Genomic DNA, 17,747 nt, shown 5'->3' with positions numbered 1-17,747 from the left:
GTCCAAGATTTATGAAGTATGTCAAATAGCCGGTACAGTAGTTTTAGGTAGGTTAGTATTTATATATATATATTGACACATACAATTATGGATAAAAAAAAGATATTTCAGTAGTTTACCATGAAGAAGTTGCATGTTTCATGTTTATGAACATGTTTGATAAGATGAACAAGAGTTGTTGACCAGTTTTTTTCAGTTTGTTGGTTATGGTTGAGGATTTTGATATAGGCCAAGAATAGTGATGTTTCACAACATACAGTTTGGAATAAAAAAAGGATATTTCAGTAGTTTCCCATGATAAGGTTGCATGTTTCATGTTCATGAACATGTTTGATAAGATAAATGAGCGTTTTTGGCCAGTTTTTTCCAGGATGTAGGTTGTGGTAGATGATTTTGATATTGATGAATTTCAAGCATGGTGTTGTTTCAGTAAAATGGACAAAAACAGCAGTGGAGATGGATATATCATCATGGATTATTTCAGGATATGCAGAGCAATGTTGATTTATTGTAAAGTCCATGAAGATGATTGAGAAGTTGTTGAACAGGATGATTTCCAGGTTTCAGGTATTTACAATAAGTATTGTATATATTTAAGTTTCATCATTTTGATGAAGGTAAAAATAAAAAACAGGGGTTATGTAGTTATGGTACATATTTGAGTATATAGGGTACATTGTTAATAAGGTAGGATATATAGTACACATAAACTGATATAAAAATAGATGATAAAACATTAGAGTTAGTGTAGATAAGGTATCGTAACACAAAAACATGTCGATAAGTGTGGGTCGCTGCAAGTAAAGCGATAGTCAGATTAAATTTGGTGAGCCGGTGAGTGACACGGTAACAGTTGAGCTATGTTAGAAACATTCGTAGTAGTTAAAGTTAAATGGATGAGAAAAAATAAAAACAATAGTACAATCTTCAGGTGTAAACTTGAGGCTTCAATCTTTTCATTCGTTGATCATTTTGAATTTTGTTCTGGTTTTCCAGAGGATGTTATTGATGGTGAGGGTTTTGTCTGTGCAGTAGGAGTTTTTTTCATCAAGTGATTCTTTGTATGAGATAAGATTTGACTTAAAGATGTTGAGATATTGAAGAACTTTGACTCTGTCAGCAATAGGTCGCTGGAATTTGTTGTAAAATAATAACTCTCTGTCAAAGGTGATACTCGTTGCGAACCGATGTAGAATGTCTGATTTAATTTGCATGAGGATTTCTTGAATTATAGGACAGTCCAGCATTAGGTGATTAATGTCGTCGTGAATTGATTTACAGAATTTGCAGTTGGTTATTCTAATCTGTTGTTGGGGGGTAGTGAAGAGTCTTTGTTTTTTATAGAAGGAGCCCCATAGGAAGCCTTGATGAGCAATCAAATAAGAGTGGCTTCTTATTTTGAGAGAGGGTGACCATCCAGTCATATTTTTTAAGGAGGTGAGATTCCAAGAAATCTTCTGTTGTTTGTGATTGTGGATAAGTGACGGAGTTGAGTGTTTGTTTAGATGAAGACGGTATAGGCTCCCTTGGGATTGTTCTGCCAGAAGGAAATCCTTGTTGTTGTTGTTGCTGAGTTGGTCATAAATTTTCAAAGTCTTTTCCCAGGTGCGATTCGGGGTGGGCCGGTATCTAATCGAATTTGAGTACAGGTTTGGGGCTATTTTCATTAATTTTGTTCCAATGTTGTATTTGGCCCAACATGCGAAGAAACTATTTTCGGTGTTTTCTAATAATATTCTTTTCATTTTGTAGAGAAAAGTGGAGTGTATTCGGGATGTAACATGGAGAATTTGGAGACCTCCTTCATTGAAGGGGGCGATGAGTTTTTTTCTTGCCAAGGGTTCCAATTTTCTGGGATACCAGAGAAACTTGAAGATGAGGTTGGTGAGTTGATTGCAAATTTTTACTGGCGGTAGGAAAAGAGTCGCGGTTCTGATTATGTGAGGTAAAAACAGGGCGTTTATTAAATACTTTCTTCCCAGAATGGACAAGCGTCTCATTTTGTGCAGATTGTTCAGTTTTTTTATTGTAAGTAGTACTGTTTCCCAGTTTACAGTAGCATCGTCGTCGGAGTGTGAGAATGTCGTTCCAAGTATTTTCATGTTAGTGGTGATCGGGATATTGGGAAAGTGCTGATTTATCTGATTTTGTAGAAGGGGTGTTGAGACGAAGAATGCAGATTTTGCTTCGTTTAATTTGAGTCCGGAAAAGTTGCTAAATTCATTTATAATTAGGAGAGCGTTGGATATGGTTGGTATGTCCTTGGCCAGGAGAATGGTGTCATCAGCATACTGCTGCAGACTGAGGGAAGTAGATCTGATCTTCGGGCAGTTGTGGTAAGAGCAATTTGAGATTTTGTGAGCTAAAACATTTGTTACTATGATGAAAATAAGCATACTCAGGGGGCATCCCTGTCGGACGCCGCAAGAGATTGGTATTTCTTGCGAAAGACCTCCAGCAGTTTGGATGTAGGCCAGTGGCTGGTCATAAATAATTTTAATCCAGTTGACTATGGAGCTAGGTAAATTTAATTTATTGAGAAGTCTAATAATAAAGTTGTGATTCACTTTGTCGAAGGCTTTGGTGAAGTCTAATTTTAAAATGGCCAGTCCATCTTTATTGTCATTTTCTTGTTGCAGGGCCGCTTGGATGTTGAGAAGGATGGTTTCCAGGGATCTTCCAGGAGTTCCGCATTGTTGTGAGGAGGAAATGAGGTGGGTGATGATTGGGGTTATTCTATTTTTTAGAATGATGCTGAGGATTTTATAGTCCATATTTAAAATCGAAATAGGTCTCCAGTTTTTAATTAAAAGTTTGTTGCCTGATTTTGGAATTAGTCTAATGATTGCAGTTCTCTGAGAGTGGGTGAGTTGGGATTGGAAATAACAATTGTTGAAAATTTCTTGGAGCAGTGGCGAGAGGAGGTGGGAGAATCTCTGATAGAAACTGGCGGTAAGACCGTCTAGACCAGGTGCGGAATGTTTATTAAGTTGTTGTATAGCTGCTTTTATTTCAGCTATGTCGATGAAGGGCGAGAGGTCATTTTGAGGATTGGATTCAACTGAAGGAAGGTTGTTCAGGTATTGAGAAATTTCTTCATCTGTTTTACTTGTTTCGTTGGGGTCGGTTTTCCAGAGTTGGGAATAGAATTTGTGAATGGTTTGCTGAATGATGATGGGGTTATTTGTTACTGTGCTGTCATTTTCTTCATCCAGTTGCAGTTTGTTTATGTTGAGTTTTTTTTGGTGTTTACCTTCGAATACCTTAAATATTCTTGATGGATCTTCTTTGTCCGTAACTGTTTTCATTCTTGATCGTATTCTTTCACCTTGATGCTGTTGCTCTTGAATGTTTTGAATTTTCTTTTTTAAACTGAGAATTTCCAGATTTTTGTCTGGGGTGAGGTGCTCATTGAGAGATTCTAATTGGTACTGATAGTTTTTTAATAGATTTTGGGTTTTGCGTTTTTTCTTACTTGCTAAATGAATAATAGTTCTTCTGAGGCTTGTTTTGAATTGTTCCCACCATTTTAGTGGATCGAGAGAGCGGAGAGGCTTTTGGGAGAGGGCTCGTATAGTATTGTCGATTTGATTGCCGAATTGTGTGTCTTGAAGAAGGGAGTCGTTGAGTTTCCAGTATGTCCTGCCGTGTTGATGGTCCGGTCGTGGAAGAATTGTCTGAAGAGATATTAAATTGCCGAATGAATGGTCGGAGAAGTGTGCCGTTGAAATGTAAGTGGATTTTGTTATTTTGGCTGTCAGAGCACTGTTGGAATATATTCTATCAATTCTTGTACTGGCTTTAGCTGTGATGTAAGAGAAGCTTCTTTGGTTTGGATGTAGATAGCGGAAGGAATCGTTGAGGTCAAACAATTTGAGATATTCTATCATTTTTTTATGGTCGTTTCTGATGTGAATTTTATTGATTGAATCTTTGTTGTCTAGAACTAGATTGAAATCTCCCAGCCATAAGGTGTCGTCATGAGGAGTGGTGGTGAGGTGTTGATAGATATGTTCAAGTTGAAGAATTCTTGCCGAGGATGAGGAGGAGGAGGTTCCGGAGGTTAGGTATGAGTTGATGATAATGACCGTTCTATTGTGGATTACTAATTTTATAAGTTGAGATCTATGTTCGGTGATGATGGTGTGGTCTTTAACAAAAGGTAGGATATAGTTCGCTATGATGAGGGCTGTTCCGGATTTGAAATATTTGTTTTTGGAGCTGGTATCTGGTGCATTGGTGAAGGAAGTCAAATTGTTTACTTTTTGCCAGTGGAGTAGTCGTTTCGGGTTGATACGATGTACTTCTTGGATTGCAAGCACATCAATTTTATGGTCACGCATAAAGGAGGGGATATGTCGGAGAGATTTGGAGAGGCCGTTGCAGTTGATTGTGGCGAAGGTGAGCAGGTTATTTTGACTTTTGAACGATTCCATGAGGGACGGTAGATTTTGATATAGTATAGTCTGTTATTGATCAGAAGTGGATGGTTTTCGAGAGCGGTCAGTTTTGGATCCTCTTCCTTTACGAGTGCTGAATCTCGATTTCCTGGGGGTCTGTGACACCTTGATGGTAAGTTGACGACCCTGTAGCCCCAGTGTGCGTTTTTCTGCTTCTGAGGTTTCTATGGAGGAGACAGTATGAAATTCCGTTGAGCTTTCCGCTCCGGATGAATCAGATTGTTGTTGTTCAGAATCTGACTGCTGTGAATTATCGGTATTATTTACGTTCTTGTGTTGGTTTTCTTGCAGGTTTTTTGAGTCGTCTTGACTTGGCTGAGAGGTGTGGTCTTCATTTTGCGATGGGGTTATGTTTGCATTAGATGTAGATGCTGCAAGATGTTCAATCGTCCCAGATTGAGGCGGAGGATCTTTGGCAGGTTCGTGCGGGGGGGGTGATGAAGGGGTTTGATTAGGGTTTTGTTGTGAAGAGTGTCGTTGACCCCATGTTGCGTTAGCAGGGAGGGCTGATTGGTCGGAGGGTGGGTTTTTATTTTGTAGTTTTGGACATCCTTGTATTTTGTGCCCATAGTTTTTGCAGTAGGCACACTTAGTAATGGGGGTGCCCGGTAGGGTCACGGATACGGGTAGATTATTTATGAATATTTGTTTGGGTAGTTTTTCCTTTTTTAATTGGTCAATCTGTAGGTGCAAAAACTCGCTGTGGAATTGCGGGAAGGCCTTGTGTGCTCCAAACTTGAAACGTCGAAGGATGCCCCATCCCTGCGAGTGTACAAGATGTACGATGTCCTCATCTGGGATATCCAGTGGTACCGGATAAAGAGTAATAGTGGTGGGAGGAGGTTCTGGCTCTGTGACCCACATATGCAGCGATGCGCCACACTTGGTTCTCAGAACCTTCGGCGAGGAATATATTTTCAACATATACTTGATGGCTCTTTTGGAGTCATCGTTTGCTTTAAAGGTGGTGGAGAAGATTTTATTTTTTTGATCGGCCTGTGCCATACCAAAGATGTTGTCGGCAAGATAAGAAAGGGGTCCGCCATTGATGAACAGGTCCATGAAGGAAGTGATGTCGAATAGCTCGGCCACCTCGTTGACATTGAAATGGCACCGTAAGGTGCGAGTTTGTTTAAAAAATACCATTGTGGTATAAAGGTGTAATAATAATTTGCCGGAGTTGGCAGCGTTATTAAAATTGAAAATTAAAACAATTCCCGACTAATTTCTAAAAAATTAGCGTCAGGGTACCAGAGAATAAGTTGGGGAAATCCCCAAGTCAGATTGACCGCGTGGTTGGCTTTAATAGCCTAGAAATCGAGTAAAAAGGCGAAAAAAACACACAGGGCGGCAATTAATACAGAAAATAAGTAGAGATTTGGGTTTAGAACCCAAAAAACTACTAGGAAACAATAGTTTTAGCGCTGAAAAGCGCTGTTTGACGACGTAATTAGCAGTCACCGCTTTAAGAGTGACAGGATTTAGGCCTAGAACTAAGAAACGGTAAAAAGTACATATAAACAACGAAAATTACTGTATGTAAGTGTAAAAAAGCTAGCAAAAGTATTTAAAATTAATTTAAAACACTCACCGACCCTTTACACTGAATAATTTCAGAGTAATTGCCAAAAATCGATCAAGACCTGCAGAGCTCAGAAAACACGTCCGAACCCGTCAGATACTACACTTGATCTTAGCTCTTGAGAGCCGAGAAGCGATACCTCTAAATCTTCCCGGACTCTTTTTATTCTTCTCAAAATCCTCCTCGACCTCCAAACGTTCCTATATCGCCCGCCACAAGACGCCAAACTGACGAACTCAACCAGCCAGCAGACAGACGACAATCTTCTGGCCGCCGCCCAGTCACATGATTTGCTGCTTGATGGTTATTGGACCGTGACAGTGGAGATATTTTGTGTCTATCCCGTGGAGGCCATTTCTTGCATTTTTCAGCTTTTTGCTATCAAACTGGGAAATACCCTAAAACGATCGCTTTCATTAGTACTCACAACAAATGTAGTAACAGCAGCAGCAGCACAGTTGACTTGAAGAAACTTTCACAAGATAAATCGGGGATTTATCCATTTTATCAAACCATTCCTGCTGTCACACAGGGCCGACAGTCAATTTCTCATTTTACCCGTGACGCAGGTGTACAACATTTATCCCATAGACATTAATCGATCGTTTGACATCGATCAATCCATCCGCCCATCGTCTTCTTTTTTTTTTTTTTTTTTTTCCCCTCCTTCTCCTCCTCTTCTTCTTTTCCTCAGACTACTTTAATACAAACAAGAGTATCCCACCAGGGTGGGAGATGGGCCGAAGCAGCAGGTACTGCAATAGCTGCACAACCCTCAAACGAGCAGGCGCAAGCGCCTAGCGTCGTTCACCGTTCAAAAATCCGTTTAATCGAAGAGCAGTTCAATGAACTGCGTCCCAGGGATTAAACTGAGAAGAACAGATACTACACTTGATCTTAGCTCTTGAGAGCCGAGAAGCGATACCTCTAAATCTTCCCGGACTCTTTTTATTCTTCTCAAAATCCTCCTCGACCTCCAAACGTTCCTATATCGCCCGCCACAAGACGCCAAACTGACGAACTCAACCAGCCAGCAGACAGACGACAATCTTCTGGCCGCCGCCCAGTCACATGATTTGCTGCTTGATGGTTATTGGACCGTGACAGTGGAGATATTTTGTGTCTATCCCGTGGAGGCCATTTCTTGCATTTTTCAGCTTTTTGCTATCAAACTGGGAAATACCCTAAAACGATCGCTTTCATTAGTACTCACAACAAATGTAGTAACAGCAGCAGCAGCACAGTTGACTTGAAGAAACTTTCACAAGATAAATCGGGGATTTATCCATTTTATCAAACCATTCCTGCTGTCACACAGGGCCGACAGTCAATTTCTCATTTTACCCGTGACGCAGGTGTACAACATTTATCCCATAGACATTAATCGATCGTTTGACATCGATCAATCCATCCGCCCATCGTCTTCTTTTTTTTTTTTTTTTTTTTCCCCTCCTTCTCCTCCTCTTCTTCTTTTCCTCAGACTACTTTAATACAAACAAGAGTATCCCACCAGGGTGGGAGATGGGCCGAAGCAGCAGGTACTGCAATAGCTGCACAACCCTCAAACGAGCAGGCGCAAGCGCCTAGCGTCGTTCACCGTTCAAAAATCCGTTTAATCGAAGAGCAGTTCAATGAACTGCGTCCCAGGGATTAAACTGAGAAGAACAGATACTACACTTGATCTTAGCTCTTGAGAGCCGAGAAGCGATACCTCTAAATCTTCCCGGACTCTTTTTATTCTTCTCAAAATCCTCCTCGACCTCCAAACGTTCCTATATCGCCCGCCACAAGACGCCAAACTGACGAACTCAACCAGCCAGCAGACAGACGACAATCTTCTGGCCGCCGCCCAGTCACATGATTTGCTGCTTGATGGTTATTGGACCGTGACAGTGGAGATATTTTGTGTCTATCCCGTGGAGGCCATTTCTTGCATTTTTCAGCTTTTTGCTATCAAACTGGGAAATACCCTAAAACGATCGCTTTCATTAGTACTCACAACAAATGTAGTAACAGCAGCAGCAGCACAGTTGACTTGAAGAAACTTTCACAAGATAAATCGGGGATTTATCCATTTTATCAAACCATTCCTGCTGTCACACAGGGCCGACAGTCAATTTCTCATTTTACCCGTGACGCAGGTGTACAACATTTATCCCATAGACATTAATCGATCGTTTGACATCGATCAATCCATCCGCCCATCGTCTTCTTTTTTTTTTTTTTTTTTTTCCCCTCCTTCTCCTCCTCTTCTTCTTTTCCTCAGACTACTTTAATACAAACAAGAGTATCCCACCAGGGTGGGAGATGGGCCGAAGCAGCAGGTACTGCAATAGCTGCACAACCCTCAAACGAGCAGGCGCAAGCGCCTAGCGTCGTTCACCGTTCAAAAATCCGTTTAATCGAAGAGCAGTTCAATGAACTGCGTCCCAGGGATTAAACTGAGAAGAACAGATACTACACTTGATCTTAGCTCTTGAGAGCCGAGAAGCGATACCTCTAAATCTTCCCGGACTCTTTTTATTCTTCTCAAAATCCTCCTCGACCTCCAAACGTTCCTATATCGCCCGCCACAAGACGCCAAACTGACGAACTCAACCAGCCAGCAGACAGACGACAATCTTCTGGCCGCCGCCCAGTCACATGATTTGCTGCTTGATGGTTATTGGACCGTGACAGTGGAGATATTTTGTGTCTATCCCGTGGAGGCCATTTCTTGCATTTTTCAGCTTTTTGCTATCAAACTGGGAAATACCCTAAAACGATCGCTTTCATTAGTACTCACAACAAATGTAGTAACAGCAGCAGCAGCACAGTTGACTTGAAGAAACTTTCACAAGATAAATCGGGGATTTATCCATTTTATCAAACCATTCCTGCTGTCACACAGGGCCGACAGTCAATTTCTCATTTTACCCGTGACGCAGGTGTACAACATTTATCCCATAGACATTAATCGATCGTTTGACATCGATCAATCCATCCGCCCATCGTCTTCTTTTTTTTTTTTTTTTTTTTCCCCTCCTTCTCCTCCTCTTCTTCTTTTCCTCAGACTACTTTAATACAAACAAGAGTATCCCACCAGGGTGGGAGATGGGCCGAAGCAGCAGGTACTGCAATAGCTGCACAACCCTCAAACGAGCAGGCGCAAGCGCCTAGCGTCGTTCACCGTTCAAAAATCCGTTTAATCGAAGAGCAGTTCAATGAACTGCGTCCCAGGGATTAAACTGAGAAGAACAGATACTACACTTGATCTTAGCTCTTGAGAGCCGAGAAGCGATACCTCTAAATCTTCCCGGACTCTTTTTATTCTTCTCAAAATCCTCCTCGACCTCCAAACGTTCCTATATCGCCCGCCACAAGACGCCAAACTGACGAACTCAACCAGCCAGCAGACAGACGACAATCTTCTGGCCGCCGCCCAGTCACATGATTTGCTGCTTGATGGTTATTGGACCGTGACAGTGGAGATATTTTGTGTCTATCCCGTGGAGGCCATTTCTTGCATTTTTCAGCTTTTTGCTATCAAACTGGGAAATACCCTAAAACGATCGCTTTCATTAGTACTCACAACAAATGTAGTAACAGCAGCAGCAGCACAGTTGACTTGAAGAAACTTTCACAAGATAAATCGGGGATTTATCCATTTTATCAAACCATTCCTGCTGTCACACAGGGCCGACAGTCAATTTCTCATTTTACCCGTGACGCAGGTGTACAACATTTATCCCATAGACATTAATCGATCGTTTGACATCGATCAATCCATCCGCCCATCGTCTTCTTTTTTTTTTTTTTTTTTTTCCCCTCCTTCTCCTCCTCTTCTTCTTTTCCTCAGACTACTTTAATACAAACAAGAGTATCCCACCAGGGTGGGAGATGGGCCGAAGCAGCAGGTACTGCAATAGCTGCACAACCCTCAAACGAGCAGGCGCAAGCGCCTAGCGTCGTTCACCGTTCAAAAATCCGTTTAATCGAAGAGCAGTTCAATGAACTGCGTCCCAGGGATTAAACTGAGAAGAACAGATACTACACTTGATCTTAGCTCTTGAGAGCCGAGAAGCGATACCTCTAAATCTTCCCGGACTCTTTTTATTCTTCTCAAAATCCTCCTCGACCTCCAAACGTTCCTATATCGCCCGCCACAAGACGCCAAACTGACGAACTCAACCAGCCAGCAGACAGACGACAATCTTCTGGCCGCCGCCCAGTCACATGATTTGCTGCTTGATGGTTATTGGACCGTGACAGTGGAGATATTTTGTGTCTATCCCGTGGAGGCCATTTCTTGCATTTTTCAGCTTTTTGCTATCAAACTGGGAAATACCCTAAAACGATCGCTTTCATTAGTACTCACAACAAATGTAGTAACAGCAGCAGCAGCACAGTTGACTTGAAGAAACTTTCACAAGATAAATCGGGGATTTATCCATTTTATCAAACCATTCCTGCTGTCACACAGGGCCGACAGTCAATTTCTCATTTTACCCGTGACGCAGGTGTACAACATTTATCCCATAGACATTAATCGATCGTTTGACATCGATCAATCCATCCGCCCATCGTCTTCTTTTTTTTTTTTTTTTTTTTCCCCTCCTTCTCCTCCTCTTCTTCTTTTCCTCAGACTACTTTAATACAAACAAGAGTATCCCACCAGGGTGGGAGATGGGCCGAAGCAGCAGGTACTGCAATAGCTGCACAACCCTCAAACGAGCAGGCGCAAGCGCCTAGCGTCGTTCACCGTTCAAAAATCCGTTTAATCGAAGAGCAGTTCAATGAACTGCGTCCCAGGGATTAAACTGAGAAGAACAGATACTACACTTGATCTTAGCTCTTGAGAGCCGAGAAGCGATACCTCTAAATCTTCCCGGACTCTTTTTATTCTTCTCAAAATCCTCCTCGACCTCCAAACGTTCCTATATCGCCCGCCACAAGACGCCAAACTGACGAACTCAACCAGCCAGCAGACAGACGACAATCTTCTGGCCGCCGCCCAGTCACATGATTTGCTGCTTGATGGTTATTGGACCGTGACAGTGGAGATATTTTGTGTCTATCCCGTGGAGGCCATTTCTTGCATTTTTCAGCTTTTTGCTATCAAACTGGGAAATACCCTAAAACGATCGCTTTCATTAGTACTCACAACAAATGTAGTAACAGCAGCAGCAGCACAGTTGACTTGAAGAAACTTTCACAAGATAAATCGGGGATTTATCCATTTTATCAAACCATTCCTGCTGTCACACAGGGCCGACAGTCAATTTCTCATTTTACCCGTGACGCAGGTGTACAACATTTATCCCATAGACATTAATCGATCGTTTGACATCGATCAATCCATCCGCCCATCGTCTTCTTTTTTTTTTTTTTTTTTTTCCCCTCCTTCTCCTCCTCTTCTTCTTTTCCTCAGACTACTTTAATACAAACAAGAGTATCCCACCAGGGTGGGAGATGGGCCGAAGCAGCAGGTACTGCAATAGCTGCACAACCCTCAAACGAGCAGGCGCAAGCGCCTAGCGTCGTTCACCGTTCAAAAATCCGTTTAATCGAAGAGCAGTTCAATGAACTGCGTCCCAGGGATTAAACTGAGAAGAACAGATACTACACTTGATCTTAGCTCTTGAGAGCCGAGAAGCGATACCTCTAAATCTTCCCGGACTCTTTTTATTCTTCTCAAAATCCTCCTCGACCTCCAAACGTTCCTATATCGCCCGCCACAAGACGCCAAACTGACGAACTCAACCAGCCAGCAGACAGACGACAATCTTCTGGCCGCCGCCCAGTCACATGATTTGCTGCTTGATGGTTATTGGACCGTGACAGTGGAGATATTTTGTGTCTATCCCGTGGAGGCCATTTCTTGCATTTTTCAGCTTTTTGCTATCAAACTGGGAAATACCCTAAAACGATCGCTTTCATTAGTACTCACAACAAATGTAGTAACAGCAGCAGCAGCACAGTTGACTTGAAGAAACTTTCACAAGATAAATCGGGGATTTATCCATTTTATCAAACCATTCCTGCTGTCACACAGGGCCGACAGTCAATTTCTCATTTTACCCGTGACGCAGGTGTACAACATTTATCCCATAGACATTAATCGATCGTTTGACATCGATCAATCCATCCGCCCATCGTCTTCTTTTTTTTTTTTTTTTTTTTCCCCTCCTTCTCCTCCTCTTCTTCTTTTCCTCAGACTACTTTAATACAAACAAGAGTATCCCACCAGGGTGGGAGATGGGCCGAAGCAGCAGGTACTGCAATAGCTGCACAACCCTCAAACGAGCAGGCGCAAGCGCCTAGCGTCGTTCACCGTTCAAAAATCCGTTTAATCGAAGAGCAGTTCAATGAACTGCGTCCCAGGGATTAAACTGAGAAGAACAGATACTACACTTGATCTTAGCTCTTGAGAGCCGAGAAGCGATACCTCTAAATCTTCCCGGACTCTTTTTATTCTTCTCAAAATCCTCCTCGACCTCCAAACGTTCCTATATCGCCCGCCACAAGACGCCAAACTGACGAACTCAACCAGCCAGCAGACAGACGACAATCTTCTGGCCGCCGCCCAGTCACATGATTTGCTGCTTGATGGTTATTGGACCGTGACAGTGGAGATATTTTGTGTCTATCCCGTGGAGGCCATTTCTTGCATTTTTCAGCTTTTTGCTATCAAACTGGGAAATACCCTAAAACGATCGCTTTCATTAGTACTCACAACAAATGTAGTAACAGCAGCAGCAGCACAGTTGACTTGAAGAAACTTTCACAAGATAAATCGGGGATTTATCCATTTTATCAAACCATTCCTGCTGTCACACAGGGCCGACAGTCAATTTCTCATTTTACCCGTGACGCAGGTGTACAACATTTATCCCATAGACATTAATCGATCGTTTGACATCGATCAATCCATCCGCCCATCGTCTTCTTTTTTTTTTTTTTTTTTTTCCCCTCCTTCTCCTCCTCTTCTTCTTTTCCTCAGACTACTTTAATACAAACAAGAGTATCCCACCAGGGTGGGAGATGGGCCGAAGCAGCAGGTACTGCAATAGCTGCACAACCCTCAAACGAGCAGGCGCAAGCGCCTAGCGTCGTTCACCGTTCAAAAATCCGTTTAATCGAAGAGCAGTTCAATGAACTGCGTCCCAGGGATTAAACTGAGAAGAACAGATACTACACTTGATCTTAGCTCTTGAGAGCCGAGAAGCGATACCTCTAAATCTTCCCGGACTCTTTTTATTCTTCTCAAAATCCTCCTCGACCTCCAAACGTTCCTATATCGCCCGCCACAAGACGCCAAACTGACGAACTCAACCAGCCAGCAGACAGACGACAATCTTCTGGCCGCCGCCCAGTCACATGATTTGCTGCTTGATGGTTATTGGACCGTGACAGTGGAGATATTTTGTGTCTATCCCGTGGAGGCCATTTCTTGCATTTTTCAGCTTTTTGCTATCAAACTGGGAAATACCCTAAAACGATCGCTTTCATTAGTACTCACAACAAATGTAGTAACAGCAGCAGCAGCACAGTTGACTTGAAGAAACTTTCACAAGATAAATCGGGGATTTATCCATTTTATCAAACCATTCCTGCTGTCACACAGGGCCGACAGTCAATTTCTCATTTTACCCGTGACGCAGGTGTACAACATTTATCCCATAGACATTAATCGATCGTTTGACATCGATCAATCCATCCGCCCATCGTCTTCTTTTTTTTTTTTTTTTTTTTCCCCTCCTTCTCCTCCTCTTCTTCTTTTCCTCAGACTACTTTAATACAAACAAGAGTATCCCACCAGGGTGGGAGATGGGCCGAAGCAGCAGGTACTGCAATAGCTGCACAACCCTCAAACGAGCAGGCGCAAGCGCCTAGCGTCGTTCACCGTTCAAAAATCCGTTTAATCGAAGAGCAGTTCAATGAACTGCGTCCCAGGGATTAAACTGAGAAGAACAGATACTACACTTGATCTTAGCTCTTGAGAGCCGAGAAGCGATACCTCTAAATCTTCCCGGACTCTTTTTATTCTTCTCAAAATCCTCCTCGACCTCCAAACGTTCCTATATCGCCCGCCACAAGACGCCAAACTGACGAACTCAACCAGCCAGCAGACAGACGACAATCTTCTGGCCGCCGCCCAGTCACATGATTTGCTGCTTGATGGTTATTGGACCGTGACAGTGGAGATATTTTGTGTCTATCCCGTGGAGGCCATTTCTTGCATTTTTCAGCTTTTTGCTATCAAACTGGGAAATACCCTAAAACGATCGCTTTCATTAGTACTCACAACAAATGTAGTAACAGCAGCAGCAGCACAGTTGACTTGAAGAAACTTTCACAAGATAAATCGGGGATTTATCCATTTTATCAAACCATTCCTGCTGTCACACAGGGCCGACAGTCAATTTCTCATTTTACCCGTGACGCAGGTGTACAACATTTATCCCATAGACATTAATCGATCGTTTGACATCGATCAATCCATCCGCCCATCGTCTTCTTTTTTTTTTTTTTTTTTTTCCCCTCCTTCTCCTCCTCTTCTTCTTTTCCTCAGACTACTTTAATACAAACAAGAGTATCCCACCAGGGTGGGAGATGGGCCGAAGCAGCAGGTACTGCAATAGCTGCACAACCCTCAAACGAGCAGGCGCAAGCGCCTAGCGTCGTTCACCGTTCAAAAATCCGTTTAATCGAAGAGCAGTTCAATGAACTGCGTCCCAGGGATTAAACTGAGAAGAACAGATACTACACTTGATCTTAGCTCTTGAGAGCCGAGAAGCGATACCTCTAAATCTTCCCGGACTCTTTTTATTCTTCTCAAAATCCTCCTCGACCTCCAAACGTTCCTATATCGCCCGCCACAAGACGCCAAACTGACGAACTCAACCAGCCAGCAGACAGACGACAATCTTCTGGCCGCCGCCCAGTCACATGATTTGCTGCTTGATGGTTATTGGACCGTGACAGTGGAGATATTTTGTGTCTATCCCGTGGAGGCCATTTCTTGCATTTTTCAGCTTTTTGCTATCAAACTGGGAAATACCCTAAAACGATCGCTTTCATTAGTACTCACAACAAATGTAGTAACAGCAGCAGCAGCACAGTTGACTTGAAGAAACTTTCACAAGATAAATCGGGGATTTATCCATTTTATCAAACCATTCCTGCTGTCACACAGGGCCGACAGTCAATTTCTCATTTTACCCGTGACGCAGGTGTACAACATTTATCCCATAGACATTAATCGATCGTTTGACATCGATCAATCCATCCGCCCATCGTCTTCTTTTTTTTTTTTTTTTTTTTCCCCTCCTTCTCCTCCTCTTCTTCTTTTCCTCAGACTACTTTAATACAAACAAGAGTATCCCACCAGGGTGGGAGATGGGCCGAAGCAGCAGGTACTGCAATAGCTGCACAACCCTCAAACGAGCAGGCGCAAGCGCCTAGCGTCGTTCACCGTTCAAAAATCCGTTTAATCGAAGAGCAGTTCAATGAACTGCGTCCCAGGGATTAAACTGAGAAGAACAGATACTACACTTGATCTTAGCTCTTGAGAGCCGAGAAGCGATACCTCTAAATCTTCCCGGACTCTTTTTATTCTTCTCAAAATCCTCCTCGACCTCCAAACGTTCCTATATCGCCCGCCACAAGACGCCAAACTGACGAACTCAACCAGCCAGCAGACAGACGACAATCTTCTGGCCGCCGCCCAGTCACATGATTTGCTGCTTGATGGTTATTGGACCGTGACAGTGGAGATATTTTGTGTCTATCCCGTGGAGGCCATTTCTTGCATTTTTCAGCTTTTTGCTATCAAACTGGGAAATACCCTAAAACGATCGCTTTCATTAGTACTCACAACAAATGTAGTAACAGCAGCAGCAGCACAGTTGACTTGAAGAAACTTTCACAAGATAAATCGGGGATTTATCCATTTTATCAAACCATTCCTGCTGTCACACAGGGCCGACAGTCAATTTCTCATTTTACCCGTGACGCAGGTGTACAACATTTATCCCATAGACATTAATCGATCGTTTGACATCGATCAATCCATCCGCCCATCGTCTTCTTTTTTTTTTTTTTTTTTTTCCCCTCCTTCTCCTCCTCTTCTTCTTTTCCTCAGACTACTTTAATACAAACAAGAGTATCCCACCAGGGTGGGAGATGGGCCGAAGCAGCAGGTACTGCAATAGCTGCACAACCCTCAAACGAGCAGGCGCAAGCGCCTAGCGTCGTTCACCGTTCAAAAATCCGTTTAATCGAAGAGCAGTTCAATGAACTGCGTCCCAGGGATTAAACTGAGAAGAACAGATACTACACTTGATCTTAGCTCTTGAGAGCCGAGAAGCGATACCTCTAAATCTTCCCGGACTCTTTTTATTCTTCTCAAAATCCTCCTCGACCTCCAAACGTTCCTATATCGCCCGCCACAAGACGCCAAACTGACGAACTCAACCAGCCAGCAGACAGACGACAATCTTCTGGCCGCCGCCCAGTCACATGATTTGCTGCTTGATGGTTATTGGACCGTGACAGTGGAGATATTTTGTGTCTATCCCGTGGAGGCCATTTCTTGCATTTTTCAGCTTTTTGCTATCAAACTGGGAAATACCCTAAAACGATCGCTTTCATTAGTACTCACAACAAATGTAGTAACAGCAGCAGCAGCACAGTTGACTTGAAGAAACTTTCACAAGATAAATCGGGGATTTATCCATTTTATCAAACCATTCCTGCTGTCACACAGGGCCGACAGTCAATTTCTCATTTTACCCGTGACGCAGGTGTACAACATTTATCCCATAGACATTAATCGATCGTTTGACATCGATCAATCCATCCGCCCATCGTCTTCTTTTTTTTTTTTTTTTTTTTCCCCTCCTTCTCCTCCTCTTCTTCTTTTCCTCAGACTACTTTAATACAAACAAGAGTATCCCACCAGGGTGGGAGATGGGCCGAAGCAGCAGGTACTGCAATAGCTGCACAACCCTCAAACGAGCAGGCGCAAGCGCCTAGCGTCGTTCACCGTTCAAAAATCCGTTTAATCGAAGAGCAGTTCAATGAACTGCGTCCCAGGGATTAAACTGAGAAGAACAGATACTACACTTGATCTTAGCTCTTGAGAGCCGAGAAGCGATACCTCTAAATCTTCCCGGACTCTTTTTATTCTTCTCAAAATCCTCCTCGACCTCCAAACGTTCCTATATCGCCCGCCACAAGACGCCAAACTGACGAACTCAACCAGCCAGCAGACAGACGACAATCTTCTGGCCGCCGCCCAGTCACATGATTTGCTGCTTGATGGTTATTGGACCGTGACAGTGGAGATATTTTGTGTCTATCCCGTGGAGGCCATTTCTTGCATTTTTCAGCTTTTTGCTATCAAACTGGGAAATACCCTAAAACGATCGCTTTCATTAGTACTCACAACAAATGTAGTAACAGCAGCAGCAGCACAGTTGACTTGAAGAAACTTTCACAAGATAAATCGGGGATTTATCCATTTTATCAAACCATTCCTGCTGTCACACAGGGCCGACAGTCAATTTCTCATTTTACCCGTGACGCAGGTGTACAACATTTATCCCATAGACATTAATCGATCGTTTGACATCGATCAATCCATCCGCCCATCGTCTTCTTTTTTTTTTTTTTTTTTTTCCCCTCCTTCTCCTCCTCTTCTTCTTTTCCTCAGACTACTT

General features: G+C 42.9%; 1 protein-coding gene and 14 non-coding genes across 24 annotated transcripts; 1 reads left to right on the top strand and 14 right to left on the bottom strand.

Moving 5' to 3' along the window:
* Nucleotides 1-82: 82 nt before the first annotated feature.
* LOC143451581 (uncharacterized) lies at nucleotides 83-5,674 on the top strand. 10 transcript variants are annotated; one of them, XM_076952276.1, is made up of 12 exons: nucleotides 83-567; nucleotides 1,753-1,880; nucleotides 2,235-2,336; nucleotides 2,640-2,714; nucleotides 2,852-2,924; nucleotides 3,017-3,080; nucleotides 3,534-3,731; nucleotides 3,945-4,067; nucleotides 4,273-4,401; nucleotides 4,481-4,572; nucleotides 4,752-4,879; nucleotides 5,148-5,674. In XM_076952276.1, the coding sequence occupies exons 1-6, from the start codon at nucleotides 520-522 to the stop codon at nucleotides 3,026-3,028; spliced, it is 438 nt and encodes a 145-aa protein (XP_076808391.1). In that variant the 5' UTR covers nucleotides 83-519; the 3' UTR covers nucleotides 3,029-3,080; nucleotides 3,534-3,731; nucleotides 3,945-4,067; nucleotides 4,273-4,401; nucleotides 4,481-4,572; nucleotides 4,752-4,879; nucleotides 5,148-5,674. The 10 variants fall into 10 exon arrangements, with proteins under 10 accessions (XP_076808391.1, XP_076808389.1, XP_076808388.1 ...); XM_076952274.1 differs by having other exon boundaries at nucleotides 3,002-3,080; XM_076952273.1 differs by having other exon boundaries at nucleotides 2,852-2,952.
* Nucleotides 5,675-6,772: 1,098 nt separating this feature from the next.
* On the bottom strand, nucleotides 6,773-6,965 carry LOC143457705 (U2 spliceosomal RNA). Its single transcript, XR_013117387.1, has one exon. It is a non-coding gene; the product is annotated as a U2 spliceosomal RNA (small nuclear RNA).
* Nucleotides 6,966-7,558: 593 nt separating this feature from the next.
* LOC143457703 (U2 spliceosomal RNA) lies at nucleotides 7,559-7,751 on the bottom strand. The gene has a single exon (XR_013117386.1). It is a non-coding gene; the product is annotated as a U2 spliceosomal RNA (small nuclear RNA).
* A 593-nt stretch (nucleotides 7,752-8,344) lies between these two features.
* LOC143457702 (U2 spliceosomal RNA) lies at nucleotides 8,345-8,537 on the bottom strand. The gene has a single exon (XR_013117385.1). It is a non-coding gene; the product is annotated as a U2 spliceosomal RNA (small nuclear RNA).
* Nucleotides 8,538-9,130: 593 nt separating this feature from the next.
* On the bottom strand, nucleotides 9,131-9,323 carry LOC143457701 (U2 spliceosomal RNA). Its single transcript, XR_013117384.1, has one exon. It is a non-coding gene; the product is annotated as a U2 spliceosomal RNA (small nuclear RNA).
* A 593-nt stretch (nucleotides 9,324-9,916) lies between these two features.
* LOC143457700 (U2 spliceosomal RNA) lies at nucleotides 9,917-10,109 on the bottom strand. Its single transcript, XR_013117383.1, has one exon. It is a non-coding gene; the product is annotated as a U2 spliceosomal RNA (small nuclear RNA).
* A 593-nt stretch (nucleotides 10,110-10,702) lies between these two features.
* LOC143457699 (U2 spliceosomal RNA) lies at nucleotides 10,703-10,895 on the bottom strand. Its single transcript, XR_013117382.1, has one exon. It is a non-coding gene; the product is annotated as a U2 spliceosomal RNA (small nuclear RNA).
* Nucleotides 10,896-11,488: 593 nt separating this feature from the next.
* LOC143457698 (U2 spliceosomal RNA) lies at nucleotides 11,489-11,681 on the bottom strand. The gene has a single exon (XR_013117381.1). It is a non-coding gene; the product is annotated as a U2 spliceosomal RNA (small nuclear RNA).
* Nucleotides 11,682-12,274: 593 nt separating this feature from the next.
* LOC143457696 (U2 spliceosomal RNA) lies at nucleotides 12,275-12,467 on the bottom strand. Its single transcript, XR_013117379.1, has one exon. It is a non-coding gene; the product is annotated as a U2 spliceosomal RNA (small nuclear RNA).
* Nucleotides 12,468-13,060: 593 nt separating this feature from the next.
* On the bottom strand, nucleotides 13,061-13,253 carry LOC143457695 (U2 spliceosomal RNA). Its single transcript, XR_013117378.1, has one exon. It is a non-coding gene; the product is annotated as a U2 spliceosomal RNA (small nuclear RNA).
* A 593-nt stretch (nucleotides 13,254-13,846) lies between these two features.
* On the bottom strand, nucleotides 13,847-14,039 carry LOC143457694 (U2 spliceosomal RNA). The gene has a single exon (XR_013117377.1). It is a non-coding gene; the product is annotated as a U2 spliceosomal RNA (small nuclear RNA).
* A 593-nt stretch (nucleotides 14,040-14,632) lies between these two features.
* LOC143457693 (U2 spliceosomal RNA) lies at nucleotides 14,633-14,825 on the bottom strand. Its single transcript, XR_013117376.1, has one exon. It is a non-coding gene; the product is annotated as a U2 spliceosomal RNA (small nuclear RNA).
* Nucleotides 14,826-15,418: 593 nt separating this feature from the next.
* On the bottom strand, nucleotides 15,419-15,611 carry LOC143457692 (U2 spliceosomal RNA). Its single transcript, XR_013117375.1, has one exon. It is a non-coding gene; the product is annotated as a U2 spliceosomal RNA (small nuclear RNA).
* A 593-nt stretch (nucleotides 15,612-16,204) lies between these two features.
* Nucleotides 16,205-16,397, bottom strand: LOC143457691 (U2 spliceosomal RNA). The gene has a single exon (XR_013117374.1). It is a non-coding gene; the product is annotated as a U2 spliceosomal RNA (small nuclear RNA).
* Nucleotides 16,398-16,990: 593 nt separating this feature from the next.
* LOC143457690 (U2 spliceosomal RNA) lies at nucleotides 16,991-17,183 on the bottom strand. Its single transcript, XR_013117373.1, has one exon. It is a non-coding gene; the product is annotated as a U2 spliceosomal RNA (small nuclear RNA).
* Between the last annotated feature and the right edge of the window lie 564 nt (nucleotides 17,184-17,747).

Source organism: Clavelina lepadiformis, chromosome 4, assembly GCF_947623445.1.
Source record: "Clavelina lepadiformis chromosome 4, kaClaLepa1.1, whole genome shotgun sequence".
Classification (NCBI taxonomy): Eukaryota; Metazoa; Chordata; class Ascidiacea; order Aplousobranchia; family Clavelinidae; genus Clavelina; species Clavelina lepadiformis.
Note: the sequence above shows the minus strand (reverse complement) of the source record. Positions and strands in the feature narration are given on the sequence as shown.

What these genes read in the sequence shown, in the direction of transcription:
- LOC143451581 (XM_076952270.1), top strand. Translation starts at nt 520, where the DNA reads ATGAAGATGATTGAGAAGTTGTTGAACAGGATGATTTCCAGGTTTCAG. An exon ending in GGATGATTTCCAGGTTTCAG is followed by an intron (nt 568 to 1,752) that starts GTATTTACAATA and finishes TTCATTTTGTAG; the next exon opens with AGAAAAGTGGAGTGTATTCG. An exon ending in ATCTCTGATAGAAACTGGCG is followed by an intron (nt 2,953 to 3,001) that starts GTAAGACCGTCT and finishes GTTGTTGTATAG; the next exon opens with CTGCTTTTATTTCAGCTATG.